The sequence below is a fragment of the Lontra canadensis genome, unplaced genomic scaffold (assembly GCF_010015895.1).
Source record: "Lontra canadensis isolate GAN:19392208 unplaced genomic scaffold, GSC_riverotter_1.0 scaffold9, whole genome shotgun sequence".
In the NCBI taxonomy this organism is placed as follows: domain Eukaryota; kingdom Metazoa; phylum Chordata; class Mammalia; order Carnivora; family Mustelidae; genus Lontra; species Lontra canadensis.
The window spans coordinates 31,654,761-31,679,027 of NW_022631003.1; the positions used below are offsets into that span (position 1 = coordinate 31,654,761).

The 24,267-nt window shown below is 36.5% G+C and overlaps 1 protein-coding gene across 2 annotated transcripts in view; it reads left to right on the forward strand.

Moving 5' to 3' along the window:
* Positions 1 to 24,267, forward strand: part of ITPR2 (inositol 1,4,5-trisphosphate receptor type 2) — a 483,190-nt gene that overhangs the window by 395,129 nt on the left and 63,794 nt on the right. The window contains exons 49-52 of one of the 2 annotated variants that reach the window (XM_032855215.1): positions 7,628 to 7,803; positions 16,073 to 16,237; positions 19,525 to 19,720; positions 23,489 to 23,581. In XM_032855215.1, coding sequence (XP_032711106.1) covers positions 7,628 to 7,803; positions 16,073 to 16,237; positions 19,525 to 19,720; positions 23,489 to 23,581 — 630 coding nt within the window. Of the gene's footprint in view, positions 1 to 7,627; positions 7,804 to 16,072; positions 16,238 to 19,524; positions 19,721 to 23,488; positions 23,582 to 24,267 lie in introns of those variants that run through there. The other variant, XM_032855216.1, reaches the window with a different exon arrangement.

The following is a 24,267-nucleotide window of genomic DNA, read 5'->3' on the forward strand; positions in this document are numbered from 1 at the left end:
CAGAGAGAGAGAGAGAGAGAGAGATCACAAGTACGCAGAGAGAGAGGAGGAAGCAGGCTCCCTGCTGAGCAGAGAGCCCGATGCGGGGCTTGATCCAGGGACCCTGCCATCATGACCTGAGCTGAAGGCAGAGGCTTTAACCCACTGAGCCACCCAGGCGCCCCCAAGATAAGGATATTAATTGGGCAATTGATGAACTTTGTATAAGGCCCATAGATTAGATAAAAGTGATATATTATAATAAAACACATAGGAACAAACTTAACCAAGGTGGTGAAAGACGTGCATTCTGAAAGGTATAAAACACTGATGAAAGAAATTGAAGATAACACAAACAAATGGAAAAAAAAATCCATGCTCATGAACTGAAAGAACCAACATTGTTTAAAATAACCATACTGGGGCACCTGGGTGGCTCAGTGGGTTGAGCCTCTGCCTTCGGCTCAGGTCATGATCTCAGGGTCTTGGGATCAAGCCCCACTTCGGGCTTTCTGCTCAGAAGGGAGCCTGCTTCCTCCTCTCTCTCTCTCTGCCTGCCTCTCTGCCTACTTGTGATCTCTGTCTGTCAAATGAATAAATAAAATCTTTAAAAAAATAAAATAAAATAACCATACTACCCAAAGCAATTTACAGATTTAAAGCAATCCCTATCAAAATACCAACACTGTGTTTCACAGAACTAGAACAAATAATCTTAAAATGTGTATGGGACCACAAAGACCCCAAAGAGACAAAGCAGTTTTGAGAAAAAAAGCCCAAAGCTGGAGGTGTCCCCAGATGTTATACTACAAAGCTGTAAAATCAAAACAGTATGGTAGTGGCACACACAGAAAGGACACATAGATCAATGGAATAGAATAGAGAGCCAAGAAATAAACCCACACTTACATGGTCACTTAATCTATGACAAAGGAGGCAAGAATATGCAGTAGCAAAAAGACAATCTCTTTGACAAATGGCACTGGGGAAACTGGACAGCTACATGCAAAAGAATGAAACTGGACCACTTTCTTACACCATATGCAAAAATAAATTCAAAATGGATTAAAGATCTAAATGTGAGATGTGAAACCATAACACTCCTAGAAGAAGACATTGGCAGTAATTCCTTTGACATGGGCCATAGAAACATTTTTCCAGATATGTCTCCCCAGGCAAGGAAAACAAAAGCAAAATTAAGCTATTGAGGCTACTCCAAAATAAAAAGCTTTTTCATAGCAAAAGGAAACTATCAACAAAATAAAAAGGCAACATACTGAATGGGAGAAGATATTTGCAAATGATATATCCAATAAGGGATTAATATCCAAAACATAGAAAGATCTCAAAATATATTGATTTATATATCAAAATATATAAATAACACTAAAAAAATGGACAGAGGATGTACATATAAATTTTTCCAAAGAAGACATCCAGGTGGCCAACAAACATATGAAAAGATGCTCAACATCACTCATCCTCAGGGAAATGCAAATTAAAACTGCAATAAGATATCACCTCACACCTGTCAGAATGGCTAAATCAAAACAAGAAATAGCAAATGTTGGCGAGGATATGGAGAAAAAGGAAGCCTTGTGCACTGTTGGTGGGAATGCAAATTGATGCAGCTGCTGTGAGAAATAGTATGGACATTCCTCAAAAAATTAATTACAAGAAGACATAGTAATTCAACTACTGAGTATTTATCCTGAGAAAATGAATGCACTAATTTGAAGAGATACATGCATCCCTATATTTATTGCAGCATTTTTTTATAATAGCCAAGATATGGAAGCAACACAAGTGACCATCCACAGATGAATGGATAAGTGAAATAAGTCAGAGAAAGACAAATATAGTAGGGTTTCACTCATATGTGGAATTTAAGAAACAAAATAAGTGAACACACAAAGAAAAAAGAGACAAAAAGACTCCTTTTTTTTAGATTTATTTATTTATTTTAGAGAGAGAACACAAGTGGAGAATGGCGGGGGGCAGAGGGAAAGAGAGAGAATCTCAAGCAGCCTAGGCGCTGAGCAGGGAGCTCAAAGAAGGGCTTGATCTCCCCACTCTGAAATCATGACCTGAGCCAAAATCAGGAGTTGGACACTTAGGGGAACACTAAGCAGTTGTTTTTATTCATTCAGCTAGACCCCAGGTACTCCCCACTAGAAACAGACTCTTAAATTAACAAACTGATGGTTGCTGGAGGGGAGGTGGGGGTGGTGGTGAATGAAATAGATCAAGGGGATTAAGATAAGTACACTTATCTTGATGACAAGGAGCAATGTACAATATTGTTGAATTATTATATTGTTCACCTGAAACTAATATAACACTGCATTTAATTTTACTTCAATTTTTAAAGAGAGAAGATAAAAACAGTCTATCATATTACTTTTTTGATATAGATCATTGTAATGTGGTTATGTAAGGTGAAATCCAGGTGAGAGGTATATAGTAATTTTGCATTTTATCTGCCACTCTTACGTCAATATGAAAGTGTTTTGAAATGAAAAGTTAAAAAAGAAAAAATAAGTAAGTATGAGGATTCTGTCCAACCTTAAAATCCCTGGATTCTGGGAATAGATGTTAATCACGAAATCACCTGGGAAATCCTGGGCCATAAAACAAAAAATACCTTTGGTCAAAATGAGCCACTTTCCCCTACCCCAGACCTGCTCCAGGCTGGTCGAGAGTCACTGTGTCCTCTGTGAGGACTGGGGGTTGGCAGAGGCAGTGGGCTGTGTAAGCTTTCTCCAAGTATGCTTTCCAGCCTGATCTCATAGAAGCTGGGAATGACTTAGATCTGGTTCACTGTTGGGTTGTAATATTAACTGAGAGAGTATTATCTCCCTTCCACCAAAGTGGTGATGTTGAATAATCAAAAGGAGATACTTAGGGGGAAGGTGATTCTCAGGGGATCAGCTTATAGTGCACTCCCTCCCCAACTCCTGCTGTAGATAATCCCCTTTCATGGCCGGGCTTTGAAGAGCTCAGTTTCATTCATTCATTCATTCATTCATTCATTCATTTGTGGAGGGGAACACTAAGCAGTTGTTTTTATTCATTCAGCTATACAGCAAGTTTTTTATTCATAACACCTTAGGGTAATGCTAATAAATGTGGTTGAGAATCAGAATCGGATTCAGGAACAAGGGAGAACAGGAACAACAAACATCTTCAAACATTGAAGAAAAGAAATACTTTTTTTCCTTTAATTAAGTGCAGCTTTCCCATAGACATCCCTAGCCTGGTTTGCAGTCTGAGGTGATGGGAAACGAGGCTTTGTAGGGTAAGCTATGGTACTAACCAGGAGACTGAAACCCTGATCGGAGTCAATCTTAGGCATGTTCCGGGACCAGAGGCAGATTCTCAAACATTTCCCAGTGTTCCCTCTTTTTCACCAATCGAATTTCCCCTTCCCTGCCCAATTCAGTGCAGTGAGAATCCCCTTACTGCTTTTTCTGGTTACACTGTCGCGTAGAGGGAAACTGACAGGAACATGTGGCTTCTGCTTAGGCTGGAAAGACAACTGGACTAGCTCCGATCCACCTTCTCCAAAGAGCTTGAATGGTAGGGAGGTGCCGAGGAAGGCCCCTTCGGAAAACTGAAAGGCCTAGTGCACCCAGAAGGGCACTGCTGACCCTTGGGAAATGGAGGACATCTCAGCCTGAGGCTGTGAACACTTAAGGGCAGTTCCAGGTCACCTCTCCTTTATCCCACACAATTCAACATGATAACCAGGCTTTAGAGAACTTCTAATTAGAGGTAGTAATGAAAAGAAGTGTACACATATCACTTTTTAGGCTATTCTAAATATTTCTGGCTTCATCTCTCCTCATTTCCTCATTACGTTTTTGGAGGGGAAGCCATTTTATCCCTTGGCCTTTCCCAATGATATCGATTGATTCTGAGTGGTCACTTCCACCAGGAATCACAGGCCTCCGATGCCAGGTTTCCCAAGGGGGTAAGCTCAGTGTGGATTTATTCAGGAATGCAGTGCTTATTTGTGGCTGTAGGTTTTGGTTGGTTTGATTGGTTTATTTATTTAACATATGCTTCTCTAAAAAGGAAACTTGTACCCAAAGTGGAGGAATGAGGTGTTGCTGGTGTGGGCTGAGGCAGCGGCTGTTGATGCTAGAGAACATCCCAGATGTCCATTCAGAAGTTGAACGTTGGCCATGCCAACTGTCCCTTTCCAGTTTGGCAAAGGCAGACAGTGGAGAAACTGCTGCCATGTGAATTTCTTATTTCCAGATAGCATATGACTTGGTTTTTTTTTTTTTTTAATCATATTCAAATTTAGAAGGCAGTTTTTTTTCCCCCTCAAATGCTTTGTGTTAAAGAAAGTTAAGTCCTTCAAGGTGATTTTAATTCATTTGACTGAATAATAACCATTGGTGAAGTGTGGCTATGTGCCAGGCACTGTAGTAGGCCCTAGAGACACAGAAGTTGATAAAGATGTCCTGTCTTCAAGGAGCTCATGATCTAGTTCAGGGATGAAGAAATGCGTAAGGCACAATAGTAAAGAGCAGCCATGGATGTATGGATGGATATCCACTTTAGCTGGATTGAGATGGGGGAAAGAGGGAAGACTTGTGAGGTTATGTGGGAGGCAGAGAAATGGAGAGGGACTGGAGGTAAGAAGCAGCATGTTCTGTACAGTGAACTGTACAGAAGTCATGTGAGGCAGACAGAAGAGTTCCAATATGTGGCTTGAACTGAGGTCTCCAAACTGGCTGTTTAAATTTTCTTCCATAAAGGACAAACTTCATACTTTATAAGACTTGAAAATATATAGAGTGAATTCTAGAAGATTTTTCCATTATTAAAGTAACAATGCTTATTATAGAAAATTGATACAAATATAGAGTGTTAAGGATTGTCTCCTCTCCTACCCTTAGTGGGTGAAAACCAGCTTTAAGGAATGTAGATTCTAACATCTACATTCCGGCTTTAACAATCCGGTTAGACAAAGAGAAGACAAACAGTCTTCTCTAGAGTTTGTCAGAGTTTTCAATTTAGTATTTTTTTGCATTAAATCTTCAGCTAAAAACTAATGTGACCATTCTAACAGAACATGATTACAAATTATTGACAATTGGCAATATTGTCAATAGCCATTTTAAATAACTTTTAAGTTTATTGATTTCACAAATACATGTTTAGTATTAAACTAAGTGCAAGGTGCAACATTAGATGATCATTGAGTTCTGTCTACAAAGGGATCAAATGCCCAGTTTTAAATGCATGGTTATAATTTCTTGTTTAATCAAGAGGAAATCTTGGCAAGACAGATATTGCCGAGGAAAAAATAGTCATGATGTGGTTAGTTATCAGGCATGAATAATAATGAACAGTGTAACTCTCACTGTTAATGCTAGGACTTTGAAAATAAGGATGTCACGCCAAGACACTGCTTATGAATTATACTGAAGAGTCCAATGACTTGCTAAAAGTCATTAAATGTGCATAGATGTTGGAAGTTTTAGTAAACTTAAGAGTAAAGCTCCATAACTTGGCAAATTTGTAACTGGAGACTTAGTTACTTACTCAAAATGAGCTCACAGATTGTGTTTTTGCTTATTCATTTAATCAGAAAATATTTACTTGTTGCTATATGCCACGTACCATGATAGCCCCAGAGATGATCTTCACTCTTCCAAAGCTTCCATTCTGATGTCATCCAAATAAGCATGAGAGAAAGTTGAAGATCTCATTTTCTCCATGACTCTTTGAGATTTGTGAAATCAGGGCAGTTGGTGGTCAGGCTGTTTCGGTAGACACAAAGTGCTTTTAAACCAAATTATAATAAACATAAGTTGGGCACCCATTTTGTTAGCATTGCCAGAGGATGGGAGTTAAGGTAATTTCCAGAGAAATGTACCCCTTTTCCTTCCCTATCTCCAAAGTCATCTTATCAGATCATAAATTTGGTGAAGGGGTGGGACGCCTAGGTGGCTCAGTTGATTAAGCATCTGATTTCAACTCAGGTCATGATCTCAGGGTCCTGGAATCGAGCCCCTGCATCAGCTCCCGACTTACTAGAAAGTCGGCTTGTCCCTCTCCCTCTGCCCCCACCCCCCACAGGCTCATGTGCACAATCTCTCTTGCAAATGAATGAATGAATGAATAGATAGATAGATAAATTAATTAATTAATTTGGTGAAGGGGTTAGATCAGATCTCTCTTCCCAACCATCCTTCATCACTCTTCATTTGGGACAACGTGATGAGGACAAAACATTGTAGAAATAAACCTAAGCTAATGCTCTTTGCTACCTGACTTGTTTTGTTTTTTAATGTCTGACAGGCTTTTCCTACCTACTTTTGATCTGTTAGCACTCACTATGAACTGAAGGCTTACGCAGAATTCAGTGAAGGAATTCAGATAATCTCAGGGTTTCACTGATAATACAGAGACTCTACACACCAAAGCGCATGTGGTGTTTTGCATGCAGAAGTGAATTTTATAAATAATAAAAACTGGCCAAAAGAAATAGCTAGTGGAAAATCTCCATTTTGTTGTTTCCCCTGAGACTTCATTAGCCAATAGGCATGTGTTTGAGGTCCTATAGCTGATCTAATCAGCCCAGGAATGTGGCCCTTTACTTTACTTCTTCTGCAAATACAGCACCACATGACCTTCAACAGGGGATTCCTTGAATCTACATAGTCAGTGCAAACATTAGTAAATTATACTTTAAAAAAAAAAAAGGAGATATATTTTTAAACTTCTTTTGGACAACAAACTGAGAGTTTCAGAGGAGGGGAGTCTGGGGGGATGGGTGAGCCTGGTGATGAGTATTAATGGGGGCACAGATTGCATGGACCACTGGGTGTTATATGTAAGCAATGAATCATGTAACTCTACATCAAAAACTAATGATGTACTGTATGGTGAATAACATCATATAAAAATTTCAATTTTGGTCAATTTCTAAAGAAATTTTGATACAATTGTGTTCATTTTTTGAATATTTGGAGCTTTTGTTTTCTGATGACTTTTGTTTTGTTTTCTGATGATTTAAAAGCTCAATATTTTTTTAGAGCTTGAGTTGGCTTTCCAGTACACACACTCATACATATATACATACATCACATACATTTATATACATGAATATTTTAACAGGTAAAGCTTGTGTCTATTTTATTAAAGACTGGATATTTTATATTCTGAATTCTTTAGAAGAATCTGCAAGATAGAAACTTTATAACAATAGAACAAGACAAGGTATGAGTTCAGTGACAAAACCCTTAGTTTCACATGATTTAACTATGCATTTTACACTCATTAACCATAAGTTTTGAATTAAAATTCCCAAGTGAGATACATCTAGCAGAAGCATTTAACGTACAACTCTCATAGGAGAGAAAGATGAACAATTCTCAGAGTTAATGGAAGCTACTTTCACTAGTGAGTATTTAAGTATCCTGAAAATAATCACAAATTTTCTGGAAATGCAATAATGAGTAATGTGTTCAGAGACATTTCCTCTAAATATACAGTGTGTAGAGTGGGTTGTTATGAAATTCAGTGTCTTATGGCTGAACTTGCTATGTTATATAAAGTAGAGCGGCAAAGATTTTAACATTTTCTACTTTTGTTCTTAGTAAAAATAAACTTCTTCCGCATTTTACAGGTACACTTTCTCCATTGTTCTCCGTTCTTCTTTGGATAGCCGTGGCTGTCTGCACATCTGTGCTGTTTTTCTTCTCCAAGCCTGTGGGGATTCGGCCGTTTCTTGTGTCAATAATGCTCAGGTCGATATATACAATAGGTCTTGGGCCTACGTTAATACTTCTCGGTGCAGCTAATGTAAGTATTTTATTTAGCTTTGTCCTTTTGTAAATTATTTGAAGAAGTGTACTAACTACAGAAATGTAGCTCTATACTTTAATTCACATATACATAGTAAATTCTTATTTATTATGAATTCAAATTAACGAGAGTTTGATTTGTATATTTGTAATTTTGAGAGAGAAGGAAAAAATGACAAGTAAAATTTTTGATATGCTTGAAAAGCTATTTGGGGCATGACCCAGTTCTGCAATCAACTTAATCCAATCCAATTTTAATGCCTTCTGTATCCTATACCCAAAGATACTGACAAAAATGACTCCAAGCCACTGTGAACATCCTAAAGTGACTCCTAAATCACCCAAGAAAGATTAAATTATAGTCAGTAGAATTTTGAGTACCTTTTATAAAAGTGAGTACCTTTTATAAAATGACCAAAGAAAAAGGATTGCTACATGAGAAAATAGGAAATTTGGCTCTTTATGTGAACAAAACACCTAAACTTGTGAAAGGCATAGATGAGATTAATATTTTTTCACTAAATTTTAAAATATTAGAACAAGGGAGCATATTTCAAAACCTCAATTAGGTAAGTTAAGAATAAGTAATCAGAGCACTATTCCAAATAGCAATAATGTACCCAAGAGATACAACTTTAAAGGGACTAGACAGCATTCTACATGGTGTATTCATAAAGGGATATTAAAAGAAGGGTAAATCATCAGGTTAATGAAAGAAAAAATGTCCTGGCAGCAAATAAATACTGCTAATATGTCTGCTGAATCCCTAAAGCACTGTCTGTACCTTGTATGGGGTTTCTAACATAGTGTCCTTTATTCTGGTATCTGCGAATAGGCCTTATCTTCCCTACTACATTATACAGTTCTCAAGGATAATGATTGATCGTTTCGTGTCTTGGAATGTCTTTGGTATCCAACAGAGTTTTCTTTAATAAATTAGCTAATGTGTGAGTGAAAGAATGAGTGAAAAATTATCTTTGTATTCCTATACATTTATAGTGCCTTGTACATAAAATACATGACAAGTATTTATTGAAAATGAATAAATGAAATAGCCAGCCAAACTTCTGAGAATTATAAAGCTGAGCTAGAATGACCAAGTCTCTGTTTCTGACCCCTATTATATTATACTTCTTTGAAAATTTGACATGATATAAATGACGACTCCCAGTTAACTAGAACATTCACACAACCAAATTACCAGTTATCTTCAATCACTGTTAATAAAGGGAAGTGTACTATACATGCAAAGAGGTCTATCACTAAAGAATTGTCAAGAACCAAATGTAGGATTCTTAAGTTTCTTGAGGGCAGAAGTTGTCACGTCCATAGGTAAAATCCTGCCCTCTTCACTCCCTCACTCTCAACTCCATTTTTCTCCCACTTAATCCCTAGCATTTAAACATTCATAAATTCTTTATATGAACCAAACTTGAACTTTCAATGTTTTGGAAACCAAGTTAACTGAGGAATCTTCATGTATTTATCTAAATTTTTCTAACCCTATTAAAAAACTTGAGTTAGGTAAGTCCAGCTTATTATTAAAAAATACATTGAATATTGAGCCAGATTATTTGAGGAAGCAAATAATATTCATAAACTGGTAGCTGGTCCTCAATAAGATATTAGTTTGAGGGATAAATCCCAAGTTTGATAAGTTGAAATAATAGCTAGACACTGAAAAAAAAATTAAGTTAAATTTTAAAAAAAATTAAAAAAAGAAATAATAGCTAAATAGTGTTGGCTCAGAAATAACAAGCATTTATTCGGCCTCTGTTATCTGATAGGCATTGAAAATACCAAGAAATAGAGGATGTGATTCTTGCTATACAGAACATTTTAGAATATATAAAGAGATAAGGAAAAATATTTCAATGTCTATTGGGGAAACCAAAAACATTTGGAGTTATTTCTCCTTTCCCCCTTAGGGGACAGGATAAAAAATAATCTCTGCCTGGTGTGGTGAGAATAGTTCCACTGTAGGAAATGACAACTCATATAAGAGGCAAGTTTTATACTTGAGAAGAAATATACATTGAAATGTATCTTTCTGATTAACTGTATGAATCTGTGGGTACTCTCATACCTCTCATAGCATAAAAAATCCATTTGCACAGCCCCTCGAAATGATATATTACAATTTGCCAGTTCAGGGCATTTTGACAAAGAAAATAATCAACTTTAATTTGGAACAAACAAATTGGATGGAATAATTATGAGTTTTATAACATAGATATGGATCATTTCTGTCTGTAATTTTGATATTGTACAGATTAATGAAATGTCTTAACAAATAATTATCTACCTTAACTTTTGTCATAACAAGCTTATTATAAAACTGTCTGTGGCTTACCATTTCCCGGGGAGGGCAAGGAAAAAGTGAAATGAAAACATAGATCAGTCACTTTTTGTAACTTAGGATTTAATATATTTATTAATTTATACTTAAAAGTTTGCATTGTGTGACTGGTAAAGCCATAGGTGCTAAAATTGTAGGTATCAGAAGCAGGAAAAACAAAAGAAAATATCTACCTGACGGTGAAGGCTTAAGGAGAATCCAAATTCTAGACCATAGGCGAATGGAGCCTCTGAGTTTCATTTTTCTCATCAGTGAAATGAAGATGTTAAAGCCTCGTCTGCACTCACAGTTGTTGAGAAGATTGGGAGGATCAGTGTGAAGGTTTAGAGCAGAGCAACGGCAGTGATGATAGAATAGCAACGAAGGCTACCGTTTCTCAAACACCTAAAACGTGAAGTACTACTTAATTGTGAAACATCGGTATCATAATCAGAAAAGGATTTATATTTCGGTTCACAGACAGTTATTTGTTTCTGGACTCAGTGTCTTTTGTAATGTCAGAAAGTTGCTTTTCTGGAAAAGGAATCAAGTGGAAGGAAAAAGCTCAATCTGTGTTCCGAGCATTTAGTATTAGCAGTTTCTGTTTATTATGATGCCTCATTTATGTCATCTTCACTCATTTCTAAAAATCAAAGTTTTGTTTAGACTGCAACTAATTTCTCCATCTTGTCACAAGGGTATCTCGGTGTTTGAGATGTTTCAAAAATGCAGATGTTTTTCTCTGTTTAAAGCATATCTTAAAACGCAGTACAGTTTTCTTCTCACCGTCTCCATTGCAATGGAAATTAACATATTATTTTAGCAAATACAAACACCCCTTTTTATAAACTTTAGATCACTTAGTATTTCTATATCACTAATAATGATAATATCCCAGTCACATAGACACTTTATGATCTGTTTAACCATTAATTTTTATTGTTTAGATTTTTAGATATTTTTCATAATAAATAATGCAGTAAATACCTGTGGGAGATCTTTTAATATCTTCTAAACACTTCTTATGTACAATGTTTTTTCTTTGTGGTAGTGCCTACAAATGTATAATTTATTTTTATAAATTATTTATAAATAATTTTATATATATAAATAATATAAATAAATTTTATAAATAATTTATTTATAAATTATTTGCCTTTCTTAAAGTTATTTGTAGTGTGGAAATGTTTCCTTATGCTAAAACTTGGTCTCACCATTTTGCAGAGAGAGGCAAGTGGAGTTTAGCAGATAGGTGTCTATTAGCAATAAGCCACAGTGTTCACATTGAATAGTGTCAGGCCCTTAGTTACTTACCTGCGGGTAGTTTCCTGGGAGGGCTCATGTTACTGCTAATCTATAAGGTTGAGCCCCACCATATGTTCACTTAACATACACAAATTCAATTATATATTCTGAGACAAAACATTCATTCTCTTTCTCTCTTCCCCCCCACCTCTCTCTCTCTCACACACACATACATACCCTATTTTTCATATAATATGGTCACTGAATGCTCCTAACTAATTCTGATATTCAGTTGTAGTAGCAGGAAACTGCTTCAGTGCTGGGGGAAAACTAGAAATATTGAATTTATTAAAAAACAGTATATCTTATACCACCCTTGTTTATTATACTGTTTTGTTGGCAATTTAAAAGATTTCCAGGGTGATGGTGGCCTGAAAATCTTGCCTTATGCTTTGACCATAGAACCTTATCCTGCCTAAGATGTAACACTACTGAAATGGAGATTTTTAAATGAAATGCCATAAATTTTAGTAAGGTTGATGTTGATAGCAATACAATAATGTAGTTAATATGTAGTTCAATAAATTCACTTTTTCTTTTCAAGAAATACTAGAAAGTATTTATTTACTTACTTACTTACTTACTTAGTTACTGGCTATAGTTCATTCCTGGAAAATAGGTCATGTTTTCTCATAGGCACAATTAAGATCAGGATAGAATTCCTGGTCAGAACATAGAACAAAATGAGACCGCCCCCCCCCAAAAAAAAGGAAAAAATGCATAACATAAAGGCAGCTATAAATTTCTGTGATCCCATAAAAGACTAAAATTTAAAGGACATCCTATAGAATTCTAGAACTTTGAGACACCTTACGGATTATTCATTTCCAGGCATTTTATTATTTTTTTTATCATGTTATGTTTGTCACATAATAAGTTAGTCACATAGTAAGTATGCAAAATCCTATAGAGACAAGAAGGATTTACCAAAGCAATGGGTGGCAGAGCCAATACTGGAACCCCGATGGCCCAATTTCTAGTCCAGTGTCCTTCCATTATACTGCACTGTTAAAAGTCCTGCAAAGACATATCAATGAATTATGAAGTATATATGAAAACAGTACTGTACTGCACAATTAATTAACCCAATTAAAAATAATGAATTTGATTCACTTTACATTAATTAACAGATGAACATTAATTATGCTTTTGTTTTCACACGATCTACTAGTAAATCATCTTTTTAAAAGGCTGCTGGAGCTAAATACATTATATGTTTATAAAAAACATTTAAAAATTATTAAAAAAAAAAAAAGGCTGCTGGAGGGGAGGTGGGCAGGGGCATGGGCTAAATAGGTAATGGGCATTAAGGAAGGCACTTGTGATGAGCACTGGGTGTTATGTAAGTGATGAATCACTAAATTCCACTCCTGAAACTAATATTGCACTATGTGTTAACTAACTAAAATTTAAGTAAAAACTTGAAATATAAAAAATAAATAACTAAAAGATTGCCCAAAAAGCTTACATTGATTGTTTCCCTACCCCTCTCGCCACCATCACATAATTCACCCCATCCTCAACAAAACAAAACATATATGAAGTGCAATTTTAAGAATAGATGGAAAAAGATAAAAATATTGTGGGCCAGTTATGGTCATTTGTTTTGCTATTTGTATGCTGATTGGAGTCTTTTCAACACCAAATCAGAAAGGGCTGGTCTCTTAGCCACTTGCCCAGTTCCCACGCTCTCCTCTCTGTTTATCACTGCCCACAAGGATCTTGCCATAGAAACAAAGATTGCCTGCATAATGACATTGACAAATGAAGGACTGGTTAGACAACATCAAGTAAGGGCATGAAAAGGGAGAATAAGTTTTTGTAACTTGTTTATTTCCATAAATATCCCCAACCTTCATGGAATTGCTGTGTAAAAAACAATTTATACATTTCAAGGTCATGATGCAGAAAAAAGAGTTCAAACTTTTTTTCCTTCCCAAATCATTTATTCTTGATTTTATTTTTTCTTGGTGTGAACACTTCAAAACAAAAGGACAGTCTCCTCGTTTCTGATCTCTACAGGAATAGATGATGTCAGTGCCAATATCAACTCCATTCTAGTTTGAGACTTAGTCAAGAGAACAGGGACATATCCATCAACACCAAGCTCTAGATCAAGGTTCAAAGAAAATAAAAACCAACCTCTACATAGAGAAGGCGAACCTTTATTTTTTATGCAAAAATGGCAGAGGCCCTTTTAGGGAGAAATGTGTTCTTCCTTTTACATTACTTGAGAACTGAAACATATTGCTTTTTTTTGAGAACTTGAACTCAACATATTACTTTTCCTGAATGTGTAGGACCTATAAATAGTTTTCCTGCATAATTTTTTTACAATTCAGTTTAGGGAAACAGAGATCAGTAAACAACATATGAACAATTTGTCATGAGCATATCATCCATCCTTCTGAAAATTTTTTACTTAATTTTCTTTTACTTAATTATTTTACTTAAGTAAAAATTAAAATTTTTTACTTTATTTTAATTTTTTACTTAAGTTAATATTTTTAACTTAATTTTTATAGAACTTCCTATTTCTATTTTGTATTGATGAATATGGTGGGTGAATGAAAGCAAATAACTTAAATTTAAATAGTCACTTAAAATAATTCAAAGAGTAAAACACTGACTATTACTTCACCTAGACATTCTGTATTTTCCCATTTTCGTGGTTGTTTATTATCAAATACCACACTTAATCTGAGCACCTTGTATATATTTCCTGAGCTTTTGAAATGAAGACCTCTTATAATATTAAATTTGCTCTTGGTTACCAATCACAAAGACATCATTATACTGTAGCTATGTTAAACAATAACGTAAATATGTGATGATGAAACTAAATAGTGAAGTATAACTTTCTGTCTGACATTATTCAAATTATTCACAAGATGATGAAAGAATGGAAAAGACTGATTACTGAGAGGATCATTAATTAGCACGGGGAAAATTGAGGAGGTTTGAACTTCCATGTTCTTGATTTGGTTTGGCTATCTTCACAACATGCAATGTTAACCCATTTCTCATGTATTTATTGATTTTAACTTCAGGAAGCTGAAGGAAATGTTTTTCCAACCTCTCAAATTTCACTTCTGCCCATTATTTAAAATCATTCCATAAGGCAGTTTCTTTTCACATATGAAAAATCAATGCTGTTGCAAAAGACAACATGTTTTCCCAAAGTTAGCTTTGGACATGTAAAGACAAATATGGTGCCACTACATAACTTGCAGAACTCAGGAACACTTTAGAAAAACTGAAATTTGAAATCTGTAATTGTTTCCATGATGACTAAGATGCAAAATGAGTTCTTCAGTTTATAAATAATGCAGTGACTCTAGAACCAAATATCAGGCACTAAGTTTCTGATAACTGTGTTCTTTGGAAATCATTGCACAAAGATTTTATTTATTTATTTGACAGACAGAGATCACAAGTAGGCAGAGAGGCAGGCAGAGAAAAAGAGGAGGAAGCAGACTCCCTGCTGAGCAGAGAGCCCGATGCGGGGCTCGATTCCAGGACCCTGGGATCATGACCTGAGCAGAGGTTTAACCCACTGAGCCACCCAAGTGCCCCTGGAAATCATTGCACACATTGTTGTTATTGCCAAAAAATCTCTGTGTACATTTCTATATTCCAAAATTGTGCCACAAAAGGCTATTTTAAATAGTGTTAATATAAATATATAGCACCAAGTGTAATAAGAACTCCAAAATGTTTATTGAATAACTACCACACATAGAGCTTAGAAAATATATGCATGCAGGGTACCTGGTTAAGCATGTAATGGTCGGTTAAGCATGTGACACTTGGTTTCAGCTCAGTTTCTGCTCTCAGGGTCATGAGATCGAGCCCCACATCAGGCTCCGTGCTCAGCTCAGAGTCTGCTCAAGATTCTCCTTCTCCCTCTTCTCCTCCCACTTGGGCTCTCTCTCTCAAAAAAATCTTTAAAAAAAAAAAAGAAAATATATGCATGAATTTCATTTACTTTAACCCACTTACGTAAGTATATATGTATTTTTATGTATCTAAATGCAAAAAATCTCTTTTAATGGCTTACTTGTTTACAACAATATTCAGTAGAGAAAGTCTAGGTCAAAAAAATCAAGGATAATATTTCCTGAAAAGATATTTTTTATTACATTTCCAGTATAATAAAAATATTACATCTATTACTTTTAATATGGAAAATACAATGAGTAGTATCTAAAGAGTCATTGTACTAAGTGCTTCATATACGTTATGAATTGTTTAATCCCCTGAAGAGTTCTATAAGGGTCAGAATCCCTTTGCTCTAATTTTTCCAAAGACATGATCAAGGCCAGCTGCTGCATGACCTTGTGCAACAGTAGTGAGCGAGTGAGGGTTTAAATTCAGGTCTGCCTCGATTGCATAGCTGGGGCCCTTAATCATCCTCCTCTTTTTTCCTGGAACTGCAAATGTTACAACTTTGGGGTATATTATGTATACACACAGATTTGTAAGCAAGGCCAAAAGTTACCAGACAAGAAAAGATAAAAGAAAACCACAGACTTGGTGAATACTAGGTTTTGTCAATGACCGCTATTTACATGAGTTTCGGGGATAAATAAGACAGTAAAATCTAATCTTTTTCTCCCTGTAGCTTTGTAATAAAATCGTATTTCTGGTGAGTTTCGTGGGCAATCGTGGCACCTTCACCCGAGGCTACCGAGCGGTCATCCTGGATATGGCCTTTCTCTACCACGTGGCGTACGTCCTGGTTTGCATGCTGGGTCTCTTTGTCCATGAATTCTTCTATAGCTTCCTGGTGAGTACTTCTCCATGTGGACAATCCCTGCTGGAAAAAATAACACAATGCTCCTGCTGCTTATGCTTTTTCCTTTGATTTTTTTTTTTTTTTTAAGCAGGGCCTGACATTTAGGACAAATTATGTAATTCTTAGAATTTCCTAGGAAAATCATGCATTAGTATTATTTTTTCTCCTTTCCTCTAAGAACCCACATCAGCGATGGCAATCTTTTATTTCCTCCCTGAGAAGTCACCGACGACCCCATCACCCGACCCAGGCTTCATATAGCAGCTGCTTTTTGGTTTCAGCCAAATCCTTCCTTTCCATTACGTTTAGAGATTGTCCAACAGAGTGTAGAAGAAAAAAAGTGGGGATGTATTTTCTTAGCCCTGGAATCATTGTACTTTATTTACAACAAATATTATTGTGACTTTAGAATGGCATATAAGGAAAAGGAGGGATGATAAACTGCCAACCTTGCAAAAAGACAGTGAGTTGTTTGAAATCTCCGTTTCAGATTTAACGTGTCATTGCTGTGAAGCTTATCTACACATGTCTGATTCATTAAGCAGAATTTCACGTTTCTTCTAGATGTTGTTGTTTTTTTTTTTTCAGGTTATTCGTTTTACTTCCTATGTATAGACTGATCTATAGCCATAAACTAGGAGAGGAGGCTATATAAATACATGATAACATTTTGAAACCTAAAGCACTACCAGGTTAATATCATGATGCCATAGGAGCCGTTTATTTATATCTCCAACCCATGATGGACATGCAGTGGAGACCACTACCCAAAAAAATAATTCCTGATACCTCAGTTGAAGATGTAGAAACAGTATGCTGACCCTGTCTGCTTGGCTCTTGAGGGACAAATCCGTCGGCTGCTGCTTTCCTGTTACCTAGCTAGCAAACCCATGCAGGAAGATGGAAAAGAGGCAGATTTTCCATTTACTTGTCAAGCACTTGAAAGAGCTCCTGAGAAAAGTAGATTTGTCCCTTCTGCTCTGATACAAAGTTATCTTTTAGGTAGTTAAGTTAGATGATTCAACAATCAAAAGTAGTTTTTTCTGTTCCAGGGATCCAAATGAATTCCCTTTCTGTTCTAATTTACTGCAAAAAAAAAAAAAATCCATTTTTAAAAACATGTCCATGATATATGAAGTCCCATTACACTCAGCACTTTGACCTGACTGTGACATATAATATTCTGTAACGTTTTTGTGCTCCAACCTCTCGTCTGGAAAATGCATAGGTCTAGTATGATAGATTTGTATTATCAAGATTCATTAAAGAGATAATATGAAAAACACATGAAAGGATTTACTAAATCTTTTCCAAAGAAAGCCAACTGAGAAAATAAAGGTATATTTGAATTAGTATATGAGCTATTGATAATAGTGTTACTTTCAGTTTATGTTACTTAACTTTATTTGCCAGTTGTATTTTCCTCTTGTCTTTTATTGTTCTAATCTTACAATAGTGATGCTAATTTGTGTTCACTGGGTTGCTGGTGAAAAGGATATTGTCCATTTTGACACTTAGAGATTTAGGAGAAAATTACAATGGACATAATGCCAAAATGGCATTGAAACATATTTTTAAAAATATGTTTTATATTTTAAAAAATACATGATTATGTGTTTCTAGTTATATCCACAAATACCAATCCTTTATCCAAAATAGTAAAAACCACACTCTAGATTTTCCTTTCAGAAATAAACAGAAAGAACAATTAATCCATTCAACGTCTTACACATTTTTTGCCTCCTCAAGATTCCAATTCCTGGGTATGGAATGGGGCCCAGAAATAAGCATTTTTAGCAGAAATCCAGTGGGGCTCCTGAAAGCTATAAACTTTTAGAAACCATGCAGAAGTGACCTAAAGCCCATTTCCAGGCCTTTTCTTTAAGTCACTGTTGAGCTAAAGTAAAGAAAAATCTCCTTTTACATCAACTAAATGCTTAAGTAAGTTAAATAAGGCAGTGTTGATAGTTTGGAAGTTGAATTTGCATTAATTAATTTGTCTGTCCTGAGAAATATTGACTTTGTTTCTAGAAGTTGTTGCTCCCTTCAGGATAAGCACATAGCAAAATAGTTAAACTTTTTTTTTTTGCATATGATATTGATATAATATCAGTTTCCTAGGGTGAGCAAACAAGGTAATATATTTATAGCAATTATTTGCAAAACTAGAATTAAACTGGAAAGTAACTCAGTACTCAGTAAAATTGAGTAAAAAGTAACTCAGTAAAACAGGGGGCAGGCCCTGGTGTTTCTTCAGGGACTCATGACACTGGTAATGCATCCCTTCAATTAATTTAGAAATTCTAATCACTGCCCACAGATAGCAGGAGACAAACTTTAATTATTTCAATTTTTAAAATACTATTCATTTCCAAACAGATATTTATGCCTTTTTAAATGAATGTTCACTTATTGCTTTTAACCAGCTTTTGATAATATGACATATACTTGCTAATTAATATATAATTTCAACTTAATAATATAGCAATAAATAAAATCATTCTTGGTGTTGACTCCAGAGAGCAAACACATACCTACATTCTTAACTAGTGCAGAGACTTTCTACTACTAAACACAAGATGGACAATAACCCAATAAAGGAAGTGAAAATTTAAAAAAAAAAAAAGTGTTATATATTTGCTTATATTTCTGTCTCCAAAATTACATACTAAAGTAATAGGTTTTGCCCTCGCTATACTGCTTCAGTAAGGAAAGGTGCTTCCATTTCTCAAATATTTTTAAATTTCCCATCTTTTCTACTGCGGCAGGCTGATAAAATTGTTTTTAGCAATTTCACCCCTAATTCCTTGATTAAACAATAATGGCTGATGACTCTCAATTATTCATCACTTAGGTAGACATAATTCAGCATTTTCACTTTAGGTATCTGACGTATTGCAGAGACAACTGCAGAATATCAGTGAGGCTAAAAATAAGGAATAAGTAGTTAAGTTGGTTAAGTACAGTATTATAATTTTTCTAAATTCAAATTTGAAGCTATGCTATTTCTGTATTGTACAAAATTGAAATTATGTTGGTTATGAAACCAACAGATGCACATAATGTGCTGTGTTAGAGTTATTGTTATTGAAAAACAGTTTATTAATGTGTTCCAACTGTAGACAACACATGCATTTTGGTGTGTTTTTAAGGTATCGGTCAGGTTGTTATTTTTTTCACAGATAAACCAAAATGGCTTACATCTGTATTTGTAACCACTTTTTATGTTTATTCAGCTTTTGCACCACTGCATTTTTTTTCTTGTTTTATTTTTGTAGCTTTTTGATTTGGTGTACAGAGAAGAGACTCTGCTTAATGTCATAAAGAGTGTCACGCGGAACGGCCGCTCCATCATTCTAACTGCCGTCCTGGCGCTCATCCTCGTCTACCTGTTTTCCATTATTGGGTTCCTTTTCCTGAAGGACGACTTCACGATGGAGGTGGACCGGCTGAAAAACAGAACTCCTGTGACAGGTATTGCTGCTCCCGCTACAAGACCATTCTCATGGCAGATTCGACTCATACGCAGCTTAGGAGAGTTAGAAATGAGCACTAATGGAGGAGGTGTTTCCTTTCATTCCTTTGAAAACGTGTTCTTGTTCACTGAGAGCTCATGAACGTGAAGGGTTCTTCCGCCATCCGCTGTCAGTGGGTACAGGAAAATCGTGATTTAAGAAGCATCATGTGGGCTCCATCTCGGGGAGTAATTTCACCAGTGCTGACTCTATTCGACTCGGCCAGCAACGTCAGTGAGGGATAATGGCTTTGGGATTCTCTTCCTCCTTTTTCCCGTCTCCCCCAAGAACATCTAGCATCATTCATAACCATTATTCCATATAGGTTTGCTCACAGTACATTGTATTGATTATACTTAAAGAATTGAAAATAGTAAATGTTTTGATTTGGAAACCATCAGGTTGTAAGAAATTGGATATGGAAAAAATGCTCAGAATACTGTCATTAAGGAGCTGAGTTCATCAGTATGTGTTGTCACAATTTCTGGATGACATTTATTTCTGTTGTCTGATTGGTTAAGCATCACCCATTTACACTTACTGTGATTCCTGGGGTGTGAGGGCTTATTCTTTCCATCTTACTTTGAATTTTTATTCATCATCTTTTCTAATGGTTTCTTCTTCCCCCATGCCTACCTTTTGTTGTTCAGGTTAAATTTCTTTGTTACTCTTTTTCCTCCTCTCCTGCTTTGCTAGATACAAATCATAGTTCTATACTTTGCTGCTTGTTTCTCTGGATGATTCTGTAGCCTATGAGAATGGAAACCACAAAATGACTTTCCCCTCAAGCCCTTACATTTAAAGATATGATTTAATTAGTGGTGATTTATTAACAATATTCTTTCTTGTCTTTAACAAACATTTCTTGATTATTAAATTGATGACATTTGGTAGTATCTTTCTTAGGCTATGGGATAATTAAATGGTATACAGAGCTATTATTAAGTCTAAGTGATCAGAGCACAGAACAGGAACGTCATCTCCATAGATTCAGCTGTTAAACTTGAGACCGAATTTACATGAAATATTTTGTCACTACCTTTCCTGTTCTCCCTTAAATGTTACTTTTTCCAGAGTTTTACAGGTGTAAATATTTGAAAGAAAAGCTGCTATCTATAAATAGCCTCCAAAACTCCACTTTTGCAAAACTATCTGTGAATCATACACTCTCAATTCTCAAAAATCTTCAATTTTAATTATTTGTTATTTACTAGGCATGATCACATTGAGTTATTCAGTACAGGGTGAGTCTGAAGCTGAAGCATCATGATTCCTGAATCCAAAGGTGTCCCATAGTTATTGTTTTATGAATCTAGTAGTAAGTATTTTTGTGTTATTTAAAAAGGCAGAGTCATTATGAATATATTTTTCTTAGATATACAAAAATATCTTCTCTCTCTTTCTTACAAAATGGGCAACATTAGACCTAAATTGTCAAGACCTTTATAAAAAATATGCATATTTATATAAAAAACTGTTAAATAAGAGAAAGCATTTGTAAATACTATCAAAATCTTGATTACGAGAACATTTAACAAAATTAAACTCTTTGATTCTTCAAAGATTGAGAATTTTTGTTGCATTGGCTGAGAATGAATGTGATACTGTTCTCTGGGAAAAGAACCTTTGCTTTCATAATATTTTTAATTTAATTTGTAATGCCATCTAGCATGCCAATTGGTAAATAGCATTAAGTTTATTTTTTCAAGTATTGAACGCTATTGACTCCCAAAGTTGAGTGAAATTATCAAGAATAACATGCCTAGCAAGTGACACCTAGAGTGCAGAAGTCCGCAGTTGCTCAGGGAGTAGGAGGTAGTCATCAGAAAGCCAAGAGCCGGGAGACCGGAGGGGAGGTTGAGAGTGCCAGAGCCCAATCGCAGTGCATCACAGGCGCCTTTGAGAGTGGAGGATGGATAATTTGCAAATGGCATTGGGAAGTGAGGAAAATGCAGATCCTACCTCTGGGACCAGTGGAACCGGCGCTCGATAGAGGAAGAGCGACCACTTGACGGGGTTAAAAAGCCCAGGGAGCTGGAGGCAGTTTCTGTTGACAAGTGGAGATCACAGTGTTTCTCACATGTGTCCCTCCTTCCGTGTTCTCAGTGCCGCCCTCCAGTTTCCCATCCCCGTTTCCTCTCACCCAGAAGACTGCAGGAACCTCCTGTGGCTCCCTCTTCTTCAGCCTGTTCTGCTCGATCCATTGATTCTAAGCACCGTTCTGATTGGGTCTCTCATTGACTCAAAAACTTCACTGGGATCTGCCCTGGCTTGGTTTGAAACATCAGTCTGGGAGCTCAGGTCACTCTGCTCCCATGTCTGTGCCTTTGCTGGCCTCTTTGCCTTTTGTCATACAAACTGCGTCTGGGATTGCCCCCGCCCCCTTTCTGTATGTAAATCCCATGTCTCCTTCAGATTGATCCTTCCCCCAAAAGCCTTGTATTCTTTGTTTTCTTTCTAAAATTCACTTCTCCCTCCTAATGCACTGAATAGCATTAACTGTCCTTCACTCCCGCCACTCCAGTATCATCCTGTCTCTGCCCTTTGGTATTCCCTAGTTGTTAGGTCTGCAAGGCCTCCGCTAGGCGTCATGAGAGCCTCGCATGGATCAGAAAGTATAAAGTAAGGGAATGGCCACCAGGACACACTCAGAAACCCCATCGCTTGCTTTCTCTCTCTCTCTGACCACCAGAAACCCACTCCAGCACCAAATGATGTACCTACCCTTTCCCCCAAGTTTGGCCCAGTGAGGGGGCAAGGAGTGATGGCGGCAAATGTGTAGCCTCCCTTCCCTGAGTGGGCTCCGTTTCTCTCAGCTCCAGGGCTATAGAGGCAAACAACGTAATCCTGTTGCCTCGTCCTTCTCCCGATCACACGTCCTAACTCCAGCTCTCCCTTTTGCCACGTCCGCCCTCATCTCATCAAAGAATCGGGGTAACCTTGGTGTGGTATTGCTCTCATATGCACGTGAATATTCCTCACCACTTTGTATATAAAAATGAACTTACTCCTGTCCCTCCAACTTACGGACTTGCCTTGATGACTTTGTTTGCAACATTGGTTTGAGAGGTACGAACCTCTTTACTTTCTATTTGTTACTAAGAAAAGCAACAAAATGTTTTATTAAGTTTTGCTCACCCAGATAGGAAGGTTACTATCTTCTGTTCCATTCTGGCCATAGAAGAAGGTGGTACATGAGCAAACAGGTGAATCTCTGGGAACTAAGGAAGAAAAGAAAGATCCGGAGTAGGATCTGACAAAAGATTCTTACATTTTTAAACCCTGCTCCCCAAACCCCCAACTTCACTGTTAGAACTGCCGTGACGGGCAAGTCTCGACCTGCTATAGGGACTGACCAGTGGCTTGGAGCTCAGGGAACACCAACTGCTTTGGGGGAAGTGTGTTCCTGGCATCCCAGGTCTGATCTGTGAATGCACTTGGCCATCAAAATATTGTTACACATGGTGGTTAAGGTCTACATTATTATTAATAAAGATATAAGAAGCTTATAGTGGATTGGCCTGTGAACCTATTCTCTATTTATAAAATTGCTTCCATACACAAAACTGTGTTCAGAGTTCCAAACCAACTTACTAAAGAAGACTTCAGAAGCACAGCTACATTGGAGTGGTAGTGCCTTTGATTTATGTGCCTTTATAAACGTATGTTCTTTGCTTGTCATTTGCATATTTGTCTCTATACCATATTCTGATTTGTGTGTTCTCAGGTAGTAATGAAGTTCCTACTATGACTTTAACTTCAACAATGGAAACATGTGAAAAGGACAGCTGCTCACCCACAATACCGGCTTCAAATACAGGTCTGTGAAAAGGGCCCCAGAACAGTACTAACTTGGTACTTTGCAGTAATGTTTTTTTTTTAGGAAATGTTATTACTGCTAAAGGAGTTGCTCTAAGAATTTCATGGTGGGTTGAAATAGAATCACGGCATTTAGGTAAAAGGACCCAAAAGTTTCAGCCCAGAGAAAGGATTCCTGTATCTGTTATTTTGCATCCCCACCCCATTCCTTATATTATTTCTATTCATGAGAATTTATCAGATTTACTCTGTGGGACTGCTGCTAAAAATACTGTAACTATATTGCAAACCCATGCCACATGGAGACCCTTCTAATTATACAGCCTTTAACAAAGAATCAGGAAATGCAAGGGCTTAGAACTCAAAAGGCTTGGTATAATCCTGGGCTTTCCACTTTCTAGCTGTCTGTCTTAGATACGTTATGCAAATTTCCTGGATCTCCTTCAGTTGGTTTGCCCAGAGAGGGAGGGAGAGAGAGAGAGCAGACAGAGAGACAGAGAGAATATGATACTTTCTCTGTTTCCAAAGGAGCAAACGGAACCATGCTCATAAAAAGAATTTTTTAAACTCTAAATTGTTCTCAATGGTTTGGAAACTATGGCGTATGTGAAATTTAATGAGCTGTAGAAGGAATTAGTGATCTCTTTCCAGAAGCAGCAATGATTTAGAGAGTATATATCTTTAAAT